Below are 21,432 nucleotides of genomic sequence, written 5' to 3' on the forward strand. Positions count from 1 at the left end.
GTGATTGCTCATGATTTTTGTTAGAAGTTTTGGGATCATTTCTGATTTAATTGAGATTTTTCATTTTGGATGGTCACATTTGAGCTTTTAAATTGCCTTGAACTTCATTTGATTGTGAAATGCTTGTTCTTTATCCAATGAATGTGAAATTTTGCACACTATTTATAGACATGTTGAGTGTTGTTTTGGCTTTGGTTTGATGTTTTTACCAATTACTATTTCTGTTTTATGCCTATGCTAAGTTGGTGTGACAATTGGTGTCACACATGTGCTTGTTGTGTTTGCCTTGACTTATTCTATGTGATTGCCATGCCTAATGATGTCCAATGCCTCTAATTTTTTGTGTGGTGGTCATGTTGTATGTCCTGTTTACTCATGAATTTTGCCAAGATTATTTGAATCATTTTTGATTTAATGTGCATTTGTTCATTCTGATGTCACAATGTGGTCACAATTTGCATACCTTGCCATGTTTGGTTCATGAAATGGATTTGGTAATTGATATTGATGTGAGACCTTTTGGATTATGTTCTTTATTGAATGAAGTTGATTCATGTTAAATTTCATGTTCTGTTTTAAATTGTTTCTCCATCTTTGACCCTAGGCCTTGACCTAGTGGTTGGTTGCTTACCTTTGAGCTTTGATTTCAGGTTGAGTATTCAAGTGCTATAGTTGTTGATGCTCTATCACTTGAGCCTTTGATGTTTACTTGTGACTACTAACCTTGTGTGTTTTGTAGGGTTGTTAACTCATTTGAGTTTGACTTGTTGGCTTATGCCTTTGCTCATTGGGTTTGACTGTGTGATATTCATGATTGTCTGTTTGTCTGTATAGTTGAACTGATTTGTGTGATGTTTCAACAGGTACATAAGTTGCTTAAGTTCTTTTAAACTTGCTTTGCTAGCTTGTGGGTTGCTTAACCTAGGTATAACTCTCTGACTTCATGTAGTCTGGAAGACCTGTCCTGTTATGGGGGCAGGCACCTGTTTGAAGTCCTTCTTAAGAGGCAATGCTTGTGAATGTTTATTTTTGTGCCAAGCAAGAAAAGTCCTCTTGTGAGGCGATTGGCAGATAAAAGAGATGTGTAATCCATCTCCTGCTATTCAGTGTGTCATCCACTCTGCTTACACACCTTGTGTTGATGCATTGTGGATATTAACCCAAGATCTTTGTTGTGTCAGTCATATGTGGAGAAGAGTTCCAACTTTCTGAACTCCCACACTTTCATTTGTCTGAAGCTCTCCCAGGCTAGGGATAAGAGCTGTGAGGTCTTACCCTCACTTCCCATTTCATCTGCTTCACCCTAACTCTCAATGTTAGGGTTAAGAGCTAACTACACCCGATTCCAGTTGGCTTGTGTTTCACAGCCTAACCTTGTATGAGCCCAATTGATTGCATATAGTGTGTGTGATTGTTTATTGTGCTTGTGTTGTTTGACTGTGTTGTTTAGGATAGCTTGCTGCCTGTGCAAGTTAGATAGAAACCTCAACCTAGGACCATTGTGGATCGCATGATAACTATTAGGCTCGAGTCAGTCTCCCTTCTAGTTTGTCATTTCCCAGTCTCTGGTTAGGAGAAAGTTTCTCCCCTGTTAAGGGGAACTACGTTGCCCTGATCCTCATACCAGATGAGGTACGTAGGCAGGAGATCGTACGAGATCTCTCCGGGCACCCTTTTTCCTTTTTGTGTGTGTTTGCTTGATAGCTAGCAGGCTCGAGTACCAGACTCCCTGTTAGCTTATTTGTTCAACTTTTTTGTTGCTTTTGACGACTCAGCGTCCGGTTAACCTCTTGTTTTCTCGGAGTCTGACGTAAGTCCAACGATTGGCAGTCGGTTTCCAGTGTGTGTTTGCTTGGAGTCTGATGTAAGTCCAGCTATTGGCATTCGGTTTCCCGTTTGTTTGTTGTGTGCTTGGAGTCTGATGTAAGTCCAGCGATTGGCATTCGGTTTCCTGTTTGTGTTTGTGTGTTTGTTTTGACGTATCAGCGTCTGTGCGTGTGTTTTGTTTTGGCGTGCGTGAGCCGAACTACGGTAGCTCTGGTTCTCATTCCAGATGAGATACGTAGGCATAGGATGCGATATTCTAGCGAGCCCTTTCCTCCTCTTCTTCCATCTGTGTTTTATTCTAGTGTGCGTGCATTCTTTTGAGCAGTTTTAGCAACCTTTCTTCTATTCTTTCTGAGCGTGGATCCCGTCGAGTACGGCGGATGCGTAGGGGTGCTAATACCTTCCCTTCGCATAACCGACTCCCGATCCCATCTCTCTTTGGTCGCGAGACCATGTCTTTTCCAGGTTTACTTCGAGCGTTTCCTTTCCCTCTTTGGGATAAATAACGCACGGTGGCAGCTCTGTTTGTTTTGTTTTTCCCGCCAGTTGTTTTTCGCGGATGCGACAGGCCCATATCTTATATTATGCCAAAATCACTTAAGTGCATGGTACCTTACCATATTTTGTATTCTACGTAAGTACACCGTACCTTACGATGTTCTACAATTCACTTAAGTGCATCGTACCTTACAGTGTTCCTTAGTTACTCTATCTCTCATCAATTCGTCCTTTTGTGTGTGACCCTGTAGGTTTTCGCGACATTAGAAATTATATTAAATCGCGTATTTGACATAATAAATAGTGAGCGGTATCTAGCAACACATCACTGTTACCCAAGACACGAAAATGTCATGTGATTTGACAAATCCTTTTATGATAATACTTATGTGTGTAATTACCATTTTCCCTTATGTTTATATTGAACACAAGGCATAGACTGTGTCATCCTTTTCCAGTTCAATATTGGGCCCATAGACATTTATCCTGTTATGCAGGATGAGCAAATTCCATCTAGGTCACTCATGTCCCTCAACATGCTTCGTGGAGTACCCATCAACTGTCTTTATGGTCATCCAGTTACGGACAATGTTTGATCAGCAATAAGGAACTCGACTCTACATCTAGGGTCCATAATGGTTTCAGGTCGAAGGGTGGTACACACCATTATCACCATGAGAATAACTTATGACACTTTGCATAAGATTCTATAAAGTATTCTCATTGCGGGTCAATCCAGTATAAATATTACTCTTAATATTCATACCTATGTTTAAGACTTGATAACTCCTTATCCATGATCCATGAGATGTGATCATCAGTCTATATGCATAATAGTTTTAATGCTTTAATATTATCCCACTTCACAATAAAGCTCGACTACAGATACTTTAAGAATAATGTCCTTATGTTTAATGTGATCTCATGATTAAGTCACATTTGATACATTAAACGGACTAGTTATTCTAGGGACTTTATTAAACAAACATAATAAAGAAGAAGCCTTTTATTATTAAGAAATAATTCGATACAAGTACCATAATCACCATGAGAATAACTTATGAAACTTTGCATAACATTCTATATAGTATTCTCATAGCGGGTCAATCCAGTATAAATATTACTCTTAATATTCATACCTATGTTTAAGACTTGATAACTCCTTATCCATGATCCATGAGATGTGATCATCAGTATATATACATAATAGTCTTAATGCTTTAATATTATCCAACTTCACAAAAAAGCTCGACTACAGATACTTTAAGAATAGTGTCCTTATGTTTAATGTGATCTCATGATTAAGTCACACTTGATACATTAAACTGGCTAGTTATTCTAGGGACTTTATTAAACAAATATAATAAAGAAAAAGCCTTTTATTATTAATAAATAATTTGATACAAGTACCAAAAGTATTGGCCTCTAGGGCTTACACCAACAAATGTAATATCCCATATTCCCTTAAATGCTCAATTAGTTGTCAGTTGAGATCAATTGAGTTCCTGTGTACTCTATCTTTTGTCAGTTGGAATAATTAGAGCTCTTATATGCTCTAAGTGTTGCTGGTTGGGACCAATAGAGTAACCATTGAACTCTAAAGAGATTAATTATTAATAAAAGAGACAGACCAATATTAATAAGTTCAAGAGAGGACATTTTTGATAACATTAAGAATAATGTCCTTATGTTTAATGTGATCTCATGATTAAGTCACACTTGATACATTAAACTGGCTAGTTATTCTAGGGACTTTATTAAACAAATATAATAAAGAAAAAGCCTTTTATTATTAATAAATAATTTGATACAAGTACCAAAAGTATTGGCCTCTAGGGCTTACACCAACAAATGTAATATCCCATATTCCCTTAAATGCTCAATTAGTTGTCAGTTGAGATCAATTGAGTTCCTGTGTACTCTATCTTTTGTCAGTTGGAATAATTAGAGCTCTTATATGCTCTAAGTGTTGCTGGTTGGGACCAATAGAGTAACCATTGAACTCTAAAGAGATTAATTATTAATAAAAGAGACAGACCAATATTAATAAGTACAAGAGAGGACATTTTTGATAACATTAATAATTGGTCAATTGGTACTGGAAGATAAAAATATCAATTGAGATATTTTATATTACTACTTAATATGATATATTATTTATATATATATTATATAGTATATGTGTGGTGGATAAGAAGAAAGAAAAAGAAAGGATAAGAATAAGAAGAGAAAGAGTTATCATAAACGTGGGAAAGAGAAAGAAGAGAACAAGAGGAAGGAAGGAAGAAGAAGAGAAAAGCTATGGAAACATTCACCACCATCATCATCACCAACTTCATTTAGGGGGGGTGATAATATATGCTTTGGGAGTTAGGATTTGTGTGAATCCATGTTGTTGTTGTATGTGATCTTTCATGTTGTCATATGAATGGATGTGATGTTGTGATGCATTAATGTGTTATTCCTTGCTTTGGGAATAAATGGAGTTAACTTATTAAAATATGCTACCAATGGGGTACGAACCCAGGACCTCCTTGGTATGGTACAAGGCTTACCACTAGGCCAAGGATTATGTTGTTGAATACTTATGTAATGGATAAATGTTAACCTATATTCTTGATTAAGTCAGATTGTTAAGTTATTTGAGAGTTGTAACTCCATTTTGGATGCGGACGGTTGCGTTAGAAAGATAACGTAAAGGACTCTTATTATTATTCCATGTTATAAAATATCATGTGATTTATAAATGCTATGAATTATATTATGATGAAAGTTAAATATTGTTGTTATGTTGAAGGTGAAATAACATGATTAAAAACCTTATAAAGACAAGTGAGGAAACCTAGGAGAATAACTTGATAAATAACTTAGAAAGATAATTTAGGTTATGGAAATGGGTATACGGTGATGCTTGGGCGTAAAGGTACCTAGGTGTGTATCGTGGACAAGTATTCATATGGTAACGAATCAATATGCTTTGTATGGAACACGTGTGATATATGTATGAGAATGAGACGAATTGTTGCCATGATTGAGAATGAGATGCATTGTATGGAACATGCCATGTTATTATTTGTGTATTATGGTGAATGAAGTCACTTGTGATTGATGGATTTTGTTATGGTTCGTGGAATCGATGGTGGTGGAACCGGTCATGTATTCAAAATGTGTGTTTTCTGTGATGGTACACATCTCTATTAGTATGCTTAGATGAGTAAGAATTAGGATGTGGGACCAATGATTCGAGCCTCAATTGGGTTTGAGCCCAAACCATGGTGGACATGGCGGAAAGGTGGACCCCTAAGTGGGATGTAGCCACATACGGTGAAAGAGACTCAAAGTGGGTTTAAGTCCCATACGAGTGATGGTTCTTAAAAGTGGGTTCGAGTCCCATAGGGGAACCTGATATCCACCGTGAAAGTCGAATCATACGAGCATGCATGAACCAGGCCTGGCTTAGACGTAAGTCCGTTCGGGAATTGATGTCTCGTGATCTGAATAATGATCGTGGTTGAGTTATATGAATTCAAGTGACATGTTTCCATACATTGCGATGATCCTGTAGTTACTCAAGTCCTAGTTACAAGGTGCGAATGATGCACAGGTAACGGAAGGTGAAAACTTGAGTTAGAATTGAGTAGGAACCCTGTAGAGCCGAGTGGACCCATAGGGTAGGAGAACTCACTGAGATTATTATCTCATCCCACTATTGTTGTTATTTTTTAGGTAATCCTTGCAGGTTGAATCTAAGAGAAGTTGTCAATGGATGTTTCAAGGAACGTGGTTATTCATATCTTCCGCTGTGGAGTTGTGTGCAATGAAGATATTGCACATAGTTCTTAGATTTTTATTGTTTAGGCACTATTGTATAACATGTTCCATTGATGTTTTTAGTTTGGACATGTGTGTATATTGATGCCATTAGGCACTTATGTTGGATCAGTACCAATTATTAACACTTTTATGATATTATTCTAGATATATATTATACGGGTTGTTACATAACTACAAATTAAGGGGAATAAATGAATTTTTGATTTGTATCTAATTTATCAAATCTATTCTACAAAAGAGGATAAATATATTTAAGGGTAATAAACCAATTTTCTATTTGTCTCTAATTTGTCTAACCTAGATTGGGAAAGATGATAAAACAATTAGACAGTGATATTATTTCTTGATAGGAAACTGATACCATCATTAAAGGTATAAATAAATGTAATAAAAGTAAGTGTCATTTAGAATAAAATTTGCATCTAATTGTTTTCATGTTTCCTTATTTTAATTGGGAATAAACAACATAATTTATAACTGATAAAGACGTTGAATGACAAATTATTTTTTCAAGTGATGTCATGTGTTCCGACACTAGTATCTGATTAAAAATATTTAATATCTCCATATTTTTGTTCTAAACTTTTAAGAAATTATGTTTGCATCATATATTTTTGGATATGGCTAGACTAAACATGACTAGTAGTTTTCGTAGGCTTGTTGTTGAACAATTTTTTCTTATACTCCACAACTATTTTTGTCTTATTGATACACGTAAGTGATGGTACCAATGAAGTGATGATTACAATATCTTCACTTCTATTTCCTTAAAAATCATCTATATTGCGATCAATTAAATCATATTTCAGACATAATAATAGTAGTCTACTTATGGTAAATCAATGAAAACAACAATATCTTTGTGGTTTACTATGTTGTTAACACTAGTGCAGAAAGAAGATTTTACACCCGTTTTTTATACATATTACACCCGTTATGATAGGGTGTAAATTCAAAGGGTGAGATATGTATGAAGAATTTACACCCGTTTTAAAACGGGTGTAAAAAGAGAATATATTACACCCTATTTTAGATTTAAAAAAAGGGTGTAATTGGTAGATATATACATTAAATTTTAAGACATTTACACCCTATTTAATATAAAACGGGTGTAAATTGTCACCTATTACACCCTGTTTTAGATAAAAAAAGGTGTAATTGGTAGATATATACATTGAATTTTAGGACATTTACACCCTATTTAATATAAAACGGGTGTAAATTGTCACCTACATACATTGAAGTTAAACGAATTTACACCCTATTATAATTCAAACGGGTGTAAAATGACAAATATTTACACCCTATTTTTGATATATCAAATGTAAAATATCTTATAATTACATTTAATTTTAACACATTTACACCCTATTTTGTGTATGAAGGGTGTAAAATATCTCAATTTTTTTAAAAATATTTTATTTGAAATTTCATTAAACCAAATATTTTTATATATTCCTAGATATTCAATAAAAAACAAAAATAACCAAAACAAACATTTCTCTAATCTTTAGAATCTTGCACCAAGTCATACATCAACAAAAATTGTATTCATGTAAGAAAAAAATTCAACCACTTTGTTCATGTAACTTGTACCAATAAATCATTCATGGAACAAAAATATATCTATATATAAGTTTTTTTTAATCGCTTCTGTTTTGTCATTAAATCTTTCTTTTCCTGGTTCTCTTGCTCTTCAACCTTTTGCAAAAAGAATTGAGCCCAAAGTTGTCGGATGTGATCAATTGACTCTTTTTCATATGATGAGGTGTCTGTGAATATCTGCAAGTTCAAACATATAATAAATTAAACAACTACATGTTAAAACAATAATTTACATGTTTTTCATTAAATATATGTAATATAAAATACCTCATTGAATCTTTCAACAATACAAGCATCAATAATGTCAAACATATTTTTCATGACATAATATCCACATGCCCATCCGTTATCTTGTTGATGCCCCTGCATATAAACTCCTAGTTACATTAAAGCCACCAAAAACAACAACATCACAAACTTTTTTCCTTTTTCACAAAATTTGTACCAACACTAACTTTCTTCACTCGACATAGAAACACATACAATTTTAGTTGGTTCAGAGCATGTACAACTATAATTTTATCACCATAAGTGCAATTCAGTAATAAATATACTACATGTTTATAATGATAACTTACAAATATATCACTTGCAATTATAAAATCGGAATTTTCTTTTTCTTTATCTCATTTATAATAATATAAATAATCAAGATATATGGGCATTTAATACCTCTTTATAAATGGTATCTTTCAAGAACTAAAAAATCAAGCCAACACACCAGTATTCCAAGAAACGACAATATAGTAAAACAAATCTTACCATAATATTCTTCCAATTAGGCTTCTTCTTCTTAATACCTCTTAATAAATGATAACCTTCTAGAGCTCTGATAAAAGAGTTGTCAACGAAGTAAGTTATAAATATAAAGACTATGTGTACAAAAATTTAGTATAAATGATATCTCTCTATTTAGGCTTCTTACCCCTCCAATATGACCTTAATATTTTTCTTAGGAGATCTGTTTAATGAACAAAACCAAAAAATAATATTATCTTCAGGACAAATGACAAACAATTGCCAGTGATTGCTGTAAATTTACAAAAAAAAAGTGTTAGAATCAATAAAATTTAAATATTACAAAATAACATATGAAAAACGATAAAACCTTGAAGGAAACATGTACTTACCTATTTAGCAATGGTCCTAAATAACATTTTTTTGGCTCTCCATCCAACTTATTTTGTATGTATGTTTGAATAACTTCGGCCGGTTTTGTGTGAACTAGTATCCTATTTGGATCGAGAAACCCAAATAGTTTGTTGAAATTCTTGGAGATACACATGCGATGTAGATATCTAAATTTTTGAAACAAATATTAATTATATTTGATACATAAAAAAAATAACTAACAATAGAATATGATACTTACGTGCACCATAAAGACAAGATAGATGTGGATAGCCATTTAATACCGGAAGTTAATTCATTAAGATCCACCCTATCAATAAAAACTGAGAGTTCACTTGTTTCATGATCCAAATCTAGAGAGAATGAATTTTCCTTGAGATTGTTAATCTTTTTGAGGTAATCTTCAGAAGCATCCATTTTTTTAGTTAAATCTTCAGTAGTCATAACCTTTGAGCAACTTCCGTTAGTGCTCGTACCCACAGATTCTACATGCTGTATCAAGTGAACATTAATTAAATTAATTTTTTTCTAATTTTTAGTAGATTAATTGTATCCAGTTACGCATACCTCTTTTATAAACATCTCTTTAGGCCTCTCGGAGCGGAGCTCCAATTGCATCTGTTGTAGGAGTTTCATTCCTTGTTGGATTTGAGCTCTCTCCTCTTGCATCTCTTTTTGCATTTGTTGTTGGAGCTCTGTTCTTTGTTGTTGGAGATGTTTTTGTAATTTATGTTGGAAATCTATATTCATTTTTTGCTCCAAGGCTTGAAGGTGGGCTAGAAGGTCATCTTGAGAGACACCTCCTAAGGTGGAGCGTGAACTTTTTCCATAGAATTTCTTAAAGCCCACACCCCTAGGAGCAGTGCGGATCCGACCAGGGTGTTCATTTATTCCAAGGGCAACAGTCAAGATATCGTCACGCCCTTCAAAGACAATAGTACCTTGTGTATTTTTTTCCACTAACTCTCCCTAAAACATTTAGATACATATAAAAATGATGTAAAATGATTACTAAGTTATGAATGAAATTTAAATTTATCAATAAATCTTTTATTACTTACAATCTTAGATGCTACTAAGTTTGTTGCCTCAGATGTAAAATTTCCCGATGGCTTCTGTCGAGCCATCAACCATGCCTCATATCGCTTTAGTTCGGGAGGGTCAACCATCAAACTTTCATCACCTTTGGCCTCTTCAATCACTTTTTTCCTCCTCTCTTCCATTACGGTGGCCCTAAGTTTTTCATAACCACCACGAGACAAAATATGAGGGTGGATATTCTTTGATGCATGTGTCTTTCCTTTTAGCCTTTTCTCCTATTACAAATAAATCACATTAAACTAAACGTCAAAAACCAAATCAATTTAGATAACATAAAAATAAATCTACAAATTTAACTAACTTGAAAATCTTCTTTTTGTCGAGTCTGGACAAACAAATCCCAATCTTCTTCTTTGATAAATTTATACTTTTCAAATCAGGCATGTACAAACTTATAACAAACTTATATGGTTACAAACTTATAACAATAAAACTCTAGCTTCATATCAGGCATGTACATTTTAGCTGATGTCAACTACAACTGAGCAATACTATGGCTGCGAGTGTAAAACCTACCAACAAACAGTTCTATATGGAAAGACACAAGGCAACCCCTAGCTTGGTTGTTTGGGTGATTGAAAAGTAAATTTAATTTAATTCTGAAGCATCAGTATTTCATAATGGATGAAGAGGAAAGTTCAACCGCAGTATGAATCAAAGCATATTGCAGTCAATTAAACAATTACTATAACTTCTAGGTAGTTTTCATCTTTCAACAGAGAAGCAAATGCCACACAAAGAAAGTATTGAGCTTAAATAGATTGGCACGGAAAATAGAATCCTACAAAGAAAGTATTGGGCACTGGTGCTCGGATGTCCTAGACGTTCACGGGGTTGGTTACTGCTCCACTAGGTAAGGTTGTATCCATATTGACGCTTCATAACTGTTTATCAGAATTGTTCAGTTGGCTAATCCTTTAAGCTATTTAAATCCATCTCCACAAAATATAGTTACCTATAATAGTGTCTGCATAATTGAGAAAGTTTTGCAATGGAGACTGATACCATTCCATTGCAGCCCGTGTTGGCATTGCCAAAATTCTTATAACCATATATTGGAGACTGATGCATCGGGCATTTGAGTGGGGGAAGTGTTGGTTCAGAATGGACACCCTATAACCTATTTTTCAAAAATATTAGCACCTAGAATGTAGAAACATTCAGCCTACATCAGAGAGCTATTGGCAATTACAGAAGCACTAGCCAAGTTCAAACACAACTTGTTGGGAAACAAGTTTATTACTAGAACAGATCAAAGAAGTATGAAAATCCTGATGGATCAATCACTGCAAACTTCTGAACAACAGACGTGGTTACAGAAATTTCTGGGGTACGATTTCAAGATTGAATATAGACCAAATAGCTTACCAAATAGCTTACCATATGCAGACTCATGAACATAAAGAACAGGCATGCTCTGTTAAGCAGGCTTGCGACAAATCCAACAATCCTAATATAAAAGAACAGGCAGGCTCTGTTAAGCATGCCAGCAAATTCCAATGAAAATCCCATCTTGGAATTGTCGTTGGGCTTGGGAACTCGCGGAAAATGCCCTAAACGTTCAATCATAACATTGATACTACAATTTTAAATGAAAATCAAACAAGAAGCTGAAACATACTCAAACTGTTTCAGCATTACACAATCTGTGAAAGAGATCAGAATAATAGAACCATACGAAAATATACAAAAACTGTTTCAATGTTAATTCCAAACAGAACCAATGCACAAAACAATCAACACAACCAATGCACAAAACAATTAACACAACATTCAAAATCAACCATGTGTTCAAATATTATAGAGGCAGTGGGAAAAAGATTTACCTGATTGTCTCAAACTTGCAAATCAATAACCCGTTGTTGATGTTGCGTTATGTTTCTATGGAGATGAAAAAACCTTCTTCGATGAGTCGTCGAGCAGCTGCTAGTAGCTTTCGTAAAGATCGTCCAGCACAATGGTTAAAATAATTTTGATGAGTAAAGATCGTCCAGCACAATGGTTAAAATAATTTTGATGAGTAGATGAATGAAAACAAACGAATAAATGAATAAAGTACCTTCCAAGCGAGTTCGAAACTGATGGAATTAACGATGAAACTAGAAGAAACCCAGCAAAGAAAAGTAAGAACAACAACGAATGAATCAACTTTAATATCCAAAGCAGCGTAAAAGAGAGTATAGAAAACGGTAAAGAAGAATGATGAAGCCGTTGTGGGTTGTGAAGATTTCCGAGCAATCACGTTCTTTGTTCCTTTTTCACTATTTCTTGCACTTCATCGATGATGAAAAGTTTCTAAAATGTGAAATGAAAAGAAAATTTGGAACATGAGAAGTCATGGTTATATTTTAGGCGGTAATGATAAATTGTACTTAGGGATTCCTAAATTTACACCCTATTTTAATATAACGGGTTTAATATAAATTTAGTCATTTATATTGTTATAATTATACACCCTATTTTTAAATATAGGGTGTCTATTGTTATATTAATATTCCAAAATTTACACTCTATTTTAATATAACGGGTTTAATATAAATTTAGTCATTTATATTGTTATAATTATACACCCTATTTTTAAATATAGGGTGTCTATTGTTATATATTAATATTAAAATTTATTATTTTTTTAAGAAAATTTAAGATTAAACAAATAAGAATAATAAAAGTTATTGTTTAAGGCACGAATATTTTATTTTTATTTTTAAATTTACACCCTTTTTTTGAATATCAGGAGTAATATAGAGTTGATAATAAATAATATTTGAATTTACACCCGTTATTTAAAAATAGGGTGTCTATTGTTACGTACTAAAATTCAAAATAAGACTTTATTTACAAAACTGCCACCGCATTTGCTTTTTACACCCGTTTTTTGTAAAACGGGTGTAAATTTACAAATTATATTATTCTTTTTGTACTAGTGTAACCTACTTCAGAAAAATATTTTTTCAATAATTTATTTTCTTATTTGAAATTATTTAGAGCCACAAAATAACATATTTTAGAATCGGTTTTTGTACTTAAGATATAAATTTTCTATTGGTGCGATTGAATTCATCGAAAGATTAAATTGACACAAAAGCTCGTGCCACACGATTTTTTTTGAGGTAGATAAATCAATAGTTAAGTTCAAAAACATGGCCTCGGGTTATCTTAAATGTTATATTAATGTGTCATTTTCATCAATGTTATAATTTTCTTATAAAAGGATATGCATCAGAGAGGATTAAAGTCATTTTTATGCATGAAAAAATAAATGACTTTTCACTCTTAGTGAAGTAGGATGAAACTCTTAGCTTGTTAACAGTAATAAAATGAGTGAAACATTTGGGTTTGGGTATGGTTGGGTTTGAATTATATTCCTAAAAGATAGTTGACTCTTTTGTTTTCAACAAAACTATAATATTGAGTTTGACATGATTACTAGTAGTTATCGTTTTCTTCTTAATAATATATACATTGACGTACCTCATTCTTTTTGTAAGAGTAGGAGAATTTCAACTTAGTTTTCATATTTTGATTGGTATTTCTACATGTATCCAAAATACTCTTGTGAATGAAAATGTATAAACATGTTTTCGTCGAGATAGATTTTTGTAAGAGTACATAACTCAATTACTTTAAAAAAAAAAGAGGTGAGTAAATTTTCTTCTAAATTGAAAAAATAAAATGCGATAGTAGTGGAGTTATGGTAAAAACAAATTACCAAGCATAACACGATCACTACTAAGTAAACAATGTTGTTAAAAAGATATAATCCTGCATGTGGATTCATTTTCTCGAAGATAGAATTTAGTGATATATTAAGATAGTGTGTCAAAGAATCATATTAGGAGAATCACCAAAGGCATAAGAATCGCTCACAACAAACACAAAATCAAGAATTAATCGAAACAAAAAAGTAGTAGATGAAATCAAGATATGAACACCGAAAACTCAGAACTAAAAAATGTAAATGATCCACAACCTAAACTTGACCAATAATCACAATCTTAATTCTTAAAAATCAGCAATTGTGAACACAAAATTAATAGACGACGTGTAACATCAAGCCGTTAATGTTTTATATTTAGGAAGAAACATTTTCGAAATGAAAACAGGCGGAAGTCATAAAAAAGGAATTCAAGAGAAAACTAGTAGGGTGTTCCTAAGCAAAACCAAGATATTAAGAATTCGCATGTTTAACCGAACCACTAATCAAATTGGTCTGATACGGTCCAACATAAACTAAACAAAATTAAACTAAACCAAAATGACCCAAATTAAACAGAATCCAACAAAATCAGACATGATCAAGATGATTCAAACCAATATATATATATATATATATATATATATATATATATATATATAGAGAGAGAGAGAGAGAGAGAGAGAGAGAGAGAGAGAGAGAGAGAGAGATACAATCGAGCCAGATGAAATAAAACAAACTAGAAATCCAAATCATACCAGAGAGGGAAAATGAAGGGTATACATGACCATTTCCTTAACCAATGGTCAAAGAGTCAATTAAAGTTGTATTTGATTCAATCTGGATATTTGAGCACACAAAATGAGAAACAATATGTAGCGAACAAATTAGTAATACAACGAATTTTTTCTTCTTCAATGAAAATCAAACCAAACACATGCCCAAACTTTTGGGGAATCAATAATGAAAGCGACGAGTAATTAACGGAGGAGAATTAAACAAACTATAATTTTATGTCAATAACTTTGTCTTGATCCTTTTTCTTTCATATTTCACTAAATATATAGTAGTTACAACATTTGCGGCTAATAACTATAAATTAAGGGGAATAAATGAATTCTTGATTTGTATCTAATTTATCAAATCTATTTTACAAAAGAGGATAAATATATTTAAGGGTAATAAACCAATTTTCTATCTGTCTCTAATTTGTCTAACTTAGATTGAGAAAGATGATAAAACAATTAGACAGTGATATTATTTCTTGATAGGAATCTAATACCATCATTAAAGGTATAAATAAACGTAATAAAAGTAAGTGTCATTTAAGATAATTTTTTTTTCATCTAATCGTTTTCATGTTTCCTTATTTTAATGGGGAATAAACAACATAATTTATAGCTGATAAAGACGTTGAATGACAAATTATTTTTTCAAGTGATGTCATGTGTTCCGACACTAGTATCTGATTAAAAATATTTAATATCTCCATATTTTTGTTCTAAACTTTTAAAAAATTATGTTGTTTGCATCATATATTTTTGGATATGGCTAGACTAAACATGACTAGTAGTTTTCGTAGGCTTGTTGTTGAACACTTTTTTCTTGTACTCCAGAACTATTTTTGTCTTATTGATGTACATAAGTGATGGTACCAAAGAAGTGATGATTACAATATCTTCACTTCCATTTCCTTAAAAATCATCTATATTGCGATCAATTAAACCATATTTCAGACACAATAAGAGTAGTCTACTTATGGTAAATCAATGAAAACAACAATATCTGTGGTTTACTATGTCGTTAACCTACCTGAGAAAAATAATTTTTCAATAATTTATTCTCTTATTTGAAATTATTTTGAGCCACAAAATAACATATTTCAGAACCAGTTTTTGGACTTAAGATATAAATTTTCTATTGGTGCGATTGAATTCATCGAAGGATTAATTTGGCATAAAAGCTCGTGCCACACGATTTTTTTTTGAGGTAGATGCATCAATAGTTAAGTTCAAAAACAGGGCCTCGTGTAATCTTAAATGTTATGTTAATGTGTCATTTTCATCAATATTATAATTTTCTTATAAAAGGTATGTGCATCCGAGAGGATTAAGGTCATTTTTATGCATGAAAAAATAAATGACTTTCCTCTCTTAGTGAAGTAGGACGAAGCTCTTAGCTTGTTATCGGTAATAAAATGAGTGAAACATTTGCATTTGGGTATGGTTGGGTTTGAATTATATTCCATAAAGGTAGCTGACTCTTTTGTTATCAACAAAATTATAATATTGAGTTTGACATGATTACTTGTAGTTAGCGTTTTCTTCTTAATAATATATACATGAAAGACCAAGGTAGAGTATCCTCAGAAGTAAGCCATTGACGTACCTCATTCTTTTTGTAAGAGTAGGAGAATTTCAACTTAGTTTTCATATTTTGATTGGTATTTCTACATGTATCCAAAATATTCTTGTGAATGAAAATGTATTAACATGTTTTCGTCAAGATAGATTTTTGTAAGAGTACTTAACTCAATTATTTTAAAAAAAGATAAGAGGTGAGTAAATTTTCTTCTAAAATGTAAAAATAAAATACGATAGTAGTGGAGTTATGGTAAAAATAAATTACCAAGCATAACATGATCACTACTAAGTAAACAATGTTGTTAAAAAGATATAATCCTGCATGTGGATTCATTTTCTCGAAATTAGTGTTTAGTGATATATTAAGATAGTGTGACAAAGAATCGCTAAAGTCAGGATGGCCGAGTGGTCTAAGGCGCCTGACCCAAGTTCTGGTCTTCGTGAGAGGGCGTGCTTTCAAATCCCACTTCTGACATTTTATGATATAAGTGGCACAACAATATACTAAATAAAGTAGCACTTTTGTTTTATGTTCTTCAAATTGAAAGAACAGAAAAATCAATTATGAATAAACAAGTATAAATATAAAAAAAATCATATTAGGAGAATCACCAAAGGCATAAGAATCGCTCACAACAAACACAAAATCAAGAATTAATCGAAAACAAAACAAGTTAATTACCAGAAAGCAACAACAAAAAAATAGTAGATGAAATCAAGATATGAACACCGAAAACTCAGAACTAAAAAATGTAAATGATCCACAACCTAAACTTGACCAATAATCACAATCTTAATTCTTAAAAATCAGCAATTCTGAACACAAAATTAATAGACGACGCGTAATGTAGCAACCCATATATTATATATATCTAGAATAATATCATACAAGTGTTAAATTTTGGTACTGACACAATCATAAGTGCCTATTGGCATCATATACATACTTGACCAATTATACAAAAATAGATACCACATATGGTTCAAGATATGGAAAGTGCCAAAAAATAAAATCTAAGATCTATGTACAATATCTACCATTGTACAAAATCCACAGCGGAAGATCACAACATCACAACAACGTTGAAACATCATCAAGCAACTCCTCATAATCAAGCCTGCAAAAACACCTGAAAAACAACAACATTGATGGGGTGAGATAATAATCTCAGTGAGTTCTCCTATCCTATGGGTCCACTCGGCTCTACAAGGTTCCTACTCGATTCTAATTTAAGTATTCACATTCCGTTGTTTGTGCATCACTCGCACCTTGTAACTAGGACTTGAGTAACATAGGGATAAACGCAATGTATGGAAACATGTCACTTGAGTTCACATAACTCAACAAATCACTATTCGGATTCACGCAACATCGATCCCCAACCGGACCTACGTCTAGGCCAAGGCTTGGTTCACGCATGCCCGTATGATTCGGCTTCCACGGTGGATATCAGGTTCCCCTATGGGACTCGAACCCACTTTTAATAACCATCTCTCGTATGGGACTCAAACCCACTTTTAAGAGCCATCACTCGTATGGGACTCAGACCCATGTTGAGGATCTTTCACCATATGAGACTCTAACCCACTTAGGTGTCCACCTTTCCCCGATGTCTATCATGGTTGAGACTCAAACCCAATTGAGGCACAAATCATTGGTGCCACATCCCCACTTACGGCTTTACATAGCCTTGAAGTGGTATGTGCGTAATCACAACTAAATCCGAATATGTTATTAGGTCTCAATAATAAATAGGACTTTCGGAGCAATTCTTCACACCAAAATAGGTCTTTTGGAACAAATGTTCCTCACCAAAATATCAAACAATCCTCATGATATCATATTAATTCTCATGGCATCATAACATGATCCATTCTCATACATAAATCACACATGTTCCGTACAAAGCATATTGATTCACTTACCAAGTGAATACTTGTCCAGGATACATACTTAGGTACCATTGCGTCCAAGCATCACCGTATACTCATTTCCATAACCTAGATTATCTTTCTAAGTTATTAATCAAGTTATCCTCCTAGGTTTCCTCACTCATCTTTGTAAAGCTTTTAATCATGTTATTTCACCTTCAACATAACAACCATATTTAACTTTCATCATAATATAATTCATAGCATTTATAAATCACATAATATTTTATAACATGGAACGATAATAATAGCCCTTTACATTATCTTTCTAACGCATCCGTCCGTGTCCAAAACGGAGTTATAACACTCAATTAATTCATTAATCTCTCTTAATCAAGATTTAGATTAACATTTATTCATTACATAAGTATTCAACAACAAAATCATTGGCCTAGTGGTAAGGCTTGAATCATTCTAAGGAGGTCCTGAGTTTGATCCCCATTGGTGACATATTTTAATTCATCAAATAATTAATTCATGTCAATAGATTGATCAAATGAATTGATTGAATGTGAATTTCTCTCAAAAATTTCACTGAAAGAAGTGCAACATGTTCATTCACCTCCAACAACCTTGGAGATATAGCAACACCATCATCCATGGAAGTTTTCATGATTAAGATAACAACTCATCAACTTGTTATTAACCAATCTAATTATTTTATGGTTTGTCCAAACCCTAATGTCTACAATCAAAGGTTCTAACTAGAACTCACCTTGGAGATGAAGATGGTGAAATAAATGTGAAGTTGGTGATGAAGAGGTGATGGTGGTGAATGTTTCCATGGCTTTCTCTTCTTCTTCGTTCCTTCATTTTCTTCTCTTCTTCCTCTTCCTCTTTTCCTCTTTCTCTTTTCCTCTCTCTTTCTTTTTCCTTTCTGATAACTCTCTCTTTCCTTCTTATCTCTTCCTACTACTTCTTATCCTTTTCTTATTTCTTTTCCAATCACCACCACACAAATACTATAATATATATATATATATATATATATATATATATATATATATATATATATATGTATATATATATATATATATATATATATATATATAATATTAAATAGTAATATAAAATATCTCAATTGATATTTCATCTTCCAGTACCAATTGACCAATTATTAATGTTATCAAAAATGTCCTCTCTTGCACTTATTAATATTGGCATGTCTCTTTTATTAATAATTAACCTCTTCAGAGTTCACTGGTTACCCCATTGGTCCCAATTGACAACATTTAGAGCACATATGAGCTCTAATTGTTACAACTGATAATAGATAGAGTACATAGGAACTCAATTGGTCTCAACTGACAACTAATTGAGTATTTAAGGGAATATGGGATATTACATTCTCCTCCCCTTAAATTGAAATTCGCCCCCGAATTTCCTTCACTCAACAAACGGACAATTCTTGCATTAACGTCTTAGACTAGCACTTAGTTTCTCTTCGATTCCAAGCCTCTGACATACTCATTCTTCTAACCTCTCCTCCTTGGAAAACTTCTCTCTTGAGGGAACTCTCAGTACTTCATGGTCTTAACCATATCCTTACTGCAATATTGGATTAACTTTTAACTTTTCTCCCACTTAATTCATCTAATATACCGCTCAACATCAGTTGGTCAATTTCCTTCCGGAAACCATGACTTCCCTTCCCAGCACTAAGTTACATAGAACATAATTACGACATCTTATCTTGACTTGGTTACTCAATACTTATTAATTCTTCATAAGAAAACTTGCCTATTCCTTGACCACACACAATATTGACTACTCTTTTCTTATTATTCCTTCAATAAGTGTGGCAAACTTTGTAATTCATCTATTGATAATCTCATAAACTTCACTTGATCTGATACTGTATGCTGCAATTCTCTACTCCTACTAATTTGCTTCTCTCTTACTACAGCAATGAGATAACACCATTAGCACGAGATTATCTTACTCTCATCCTTACCTCCATTCTTACGAGTAACTATCTCCCTGATCCCCATAGACTTGATTGGGCTCTTTCTTCCATCACCTTCCATTGTGCTACTCTGATTCCAATAGTGGAACACCTGGGATTCCTAGGCACTATTGTTTAGCTCACAATCTACAAAGAAACACACTTACCCTCCAGAGTGCCTACTGTCCAAAATGGTACTAGAACCTTACCGACTCCCATTAGTAAAATAACTTCCTTGATGACTCACAAAAGCTTAGAATAAGACCAACACTCTTCAAAAGATAGGTATCCAAGAGTTACATTACTACAACCATAAAAACGTAGAACATCCAAATTCATCATGTGTTCGATGCAGCTAAACCAAATTAGTTTGACAATATCTGGTTTTGGTTACTATATTCCATATCAAATGCTCTTGTAGGGCTTTGATTCATTCAAGATTTCTACCGACACATGATCTCGTCCAAAAACAACATAACACCATCAAGGAACTTTAAATAATCAACGAGACACCACTTCTAAGGAACTTAAGCAATCTAGGGCGTAACTATGAGTGTCCATACACCTCATAGAGTCACACACAATATTTCACACATATCTAGAGATAACATCTCACTTCGTATCCAAAATCATTCATCCCAATCGTCCTGTCCCATATTCCCTAATCTTAGCTCATGCTCTTACTAATATACAGTCTGAGTTACATGTTTAACTTCATGAATATATGATTCCCGTTCCTCTTGGGAAGTATAATTCATGGAGCCTTCCAATATGGTAGAGTATCATTGTACACACAAATACCACTCTCCTGGGGGTCCTCATCTGAAGCCATGAATCCAAGAAATTATTGAATTACATATTTCGACTAATCAATTTACACCTTACTAACGCATACAATATACTGAACTAATCCCCTCTAGATCACCACTTAGTAAGTCTCTTCTAACATCACTCCTTAGGGTTCTCATTATCTGTAATAGTAATACACCTAAGAGTTACTCACACCGAATATGGTTCACTAGGTTGGTTTTCCCAAACGTCTGACTTCCATGATATCTCTATAGATGACCAACTATGCACCACACCTTCAAAAATCCCAATTTCAAAACTACCAATCTGACTTGTGGTTACTTGTAATTCCATCCTCAATTTGTACATCTACAATGGTACACTTATGACATTTAAGACACCCTTAGCTCCAACACGGTGTGAATGTTTATACTCCGCAACCAACCAACCAAACACTTCTCAAGATGATAAATAACAACTAGACTTCCAATAAGCCACTATTACTCTTGCAATTCAATAAAATGCACTTAAGATGAATCTTATCATTGCCACACACTTATGACTGGAATTTTTCTTCTAACCCAATACCTACTACACACTTCATCATACTGGGGTTACTTGTCTTTGTGACTTGCTAAGGACAATCCATATTGTCTCCCCAGAAGTTCTTACAACATAACTTATTTCACATCCTACTCTTAGTCCACATGCTC

The 21,432-nt window shown here is 33.3% G+C and overlaps 1 protein-coding gene across 1 annotated transcript; it reads right to left on the reverse strand.

Annotated features, from left to right (window-relative positions):
* Positions 1-7,737: 7,737 nt before the first annotated feature.
* Positions 7,738-11,067, reverse strand: LOC127110546 (uncharacterized). The gene is made up of 10 exons (XM_051046123.1): positions 11,002-11,067; positions 10,298-10,363; positions 9,957-10,211; positions 9,463-9,864; positions 9,137-9,387; positions 8,895-9,062; positions 8,690-8,794; positions 8,527-8,593; positions 8,032-8,127; positions 7,738-7,941 (listed from the first exon to the last, which is right to left on the reverse strand). The coding sequence occupies exons 1-10, from the start codon at positions 11,065-11,067 to the stop codon at positions 7,786-7,788; spliced, it is 1,632 nt and encodes a 543-aa protein (XP_050902080.1). The 3' UTR covers positions 7,738-7,785.
* Positions 11,068-21,432: the final 10,365 nt, after the last annotated feature.

Source organism: Lathyrus oleraceus, unplaced genomic scaffold (genome assembly GCF_024323335.1).
Source record: "Lathyrus oleraceus cultivar Zhongwan6 unplaced genomic scaffold, CAAS_Psat_ZW6_1.0 chrUn0001, whole genome shotgun sequence".
Taxonomy (NCBI): domain Eukaryota; kingdom Viridiplantae; phylum Streptophyta; class Magnoliopsida; order Fabales; family Fabaceae; genus Lathyrus; species Lathyrus oleraceus.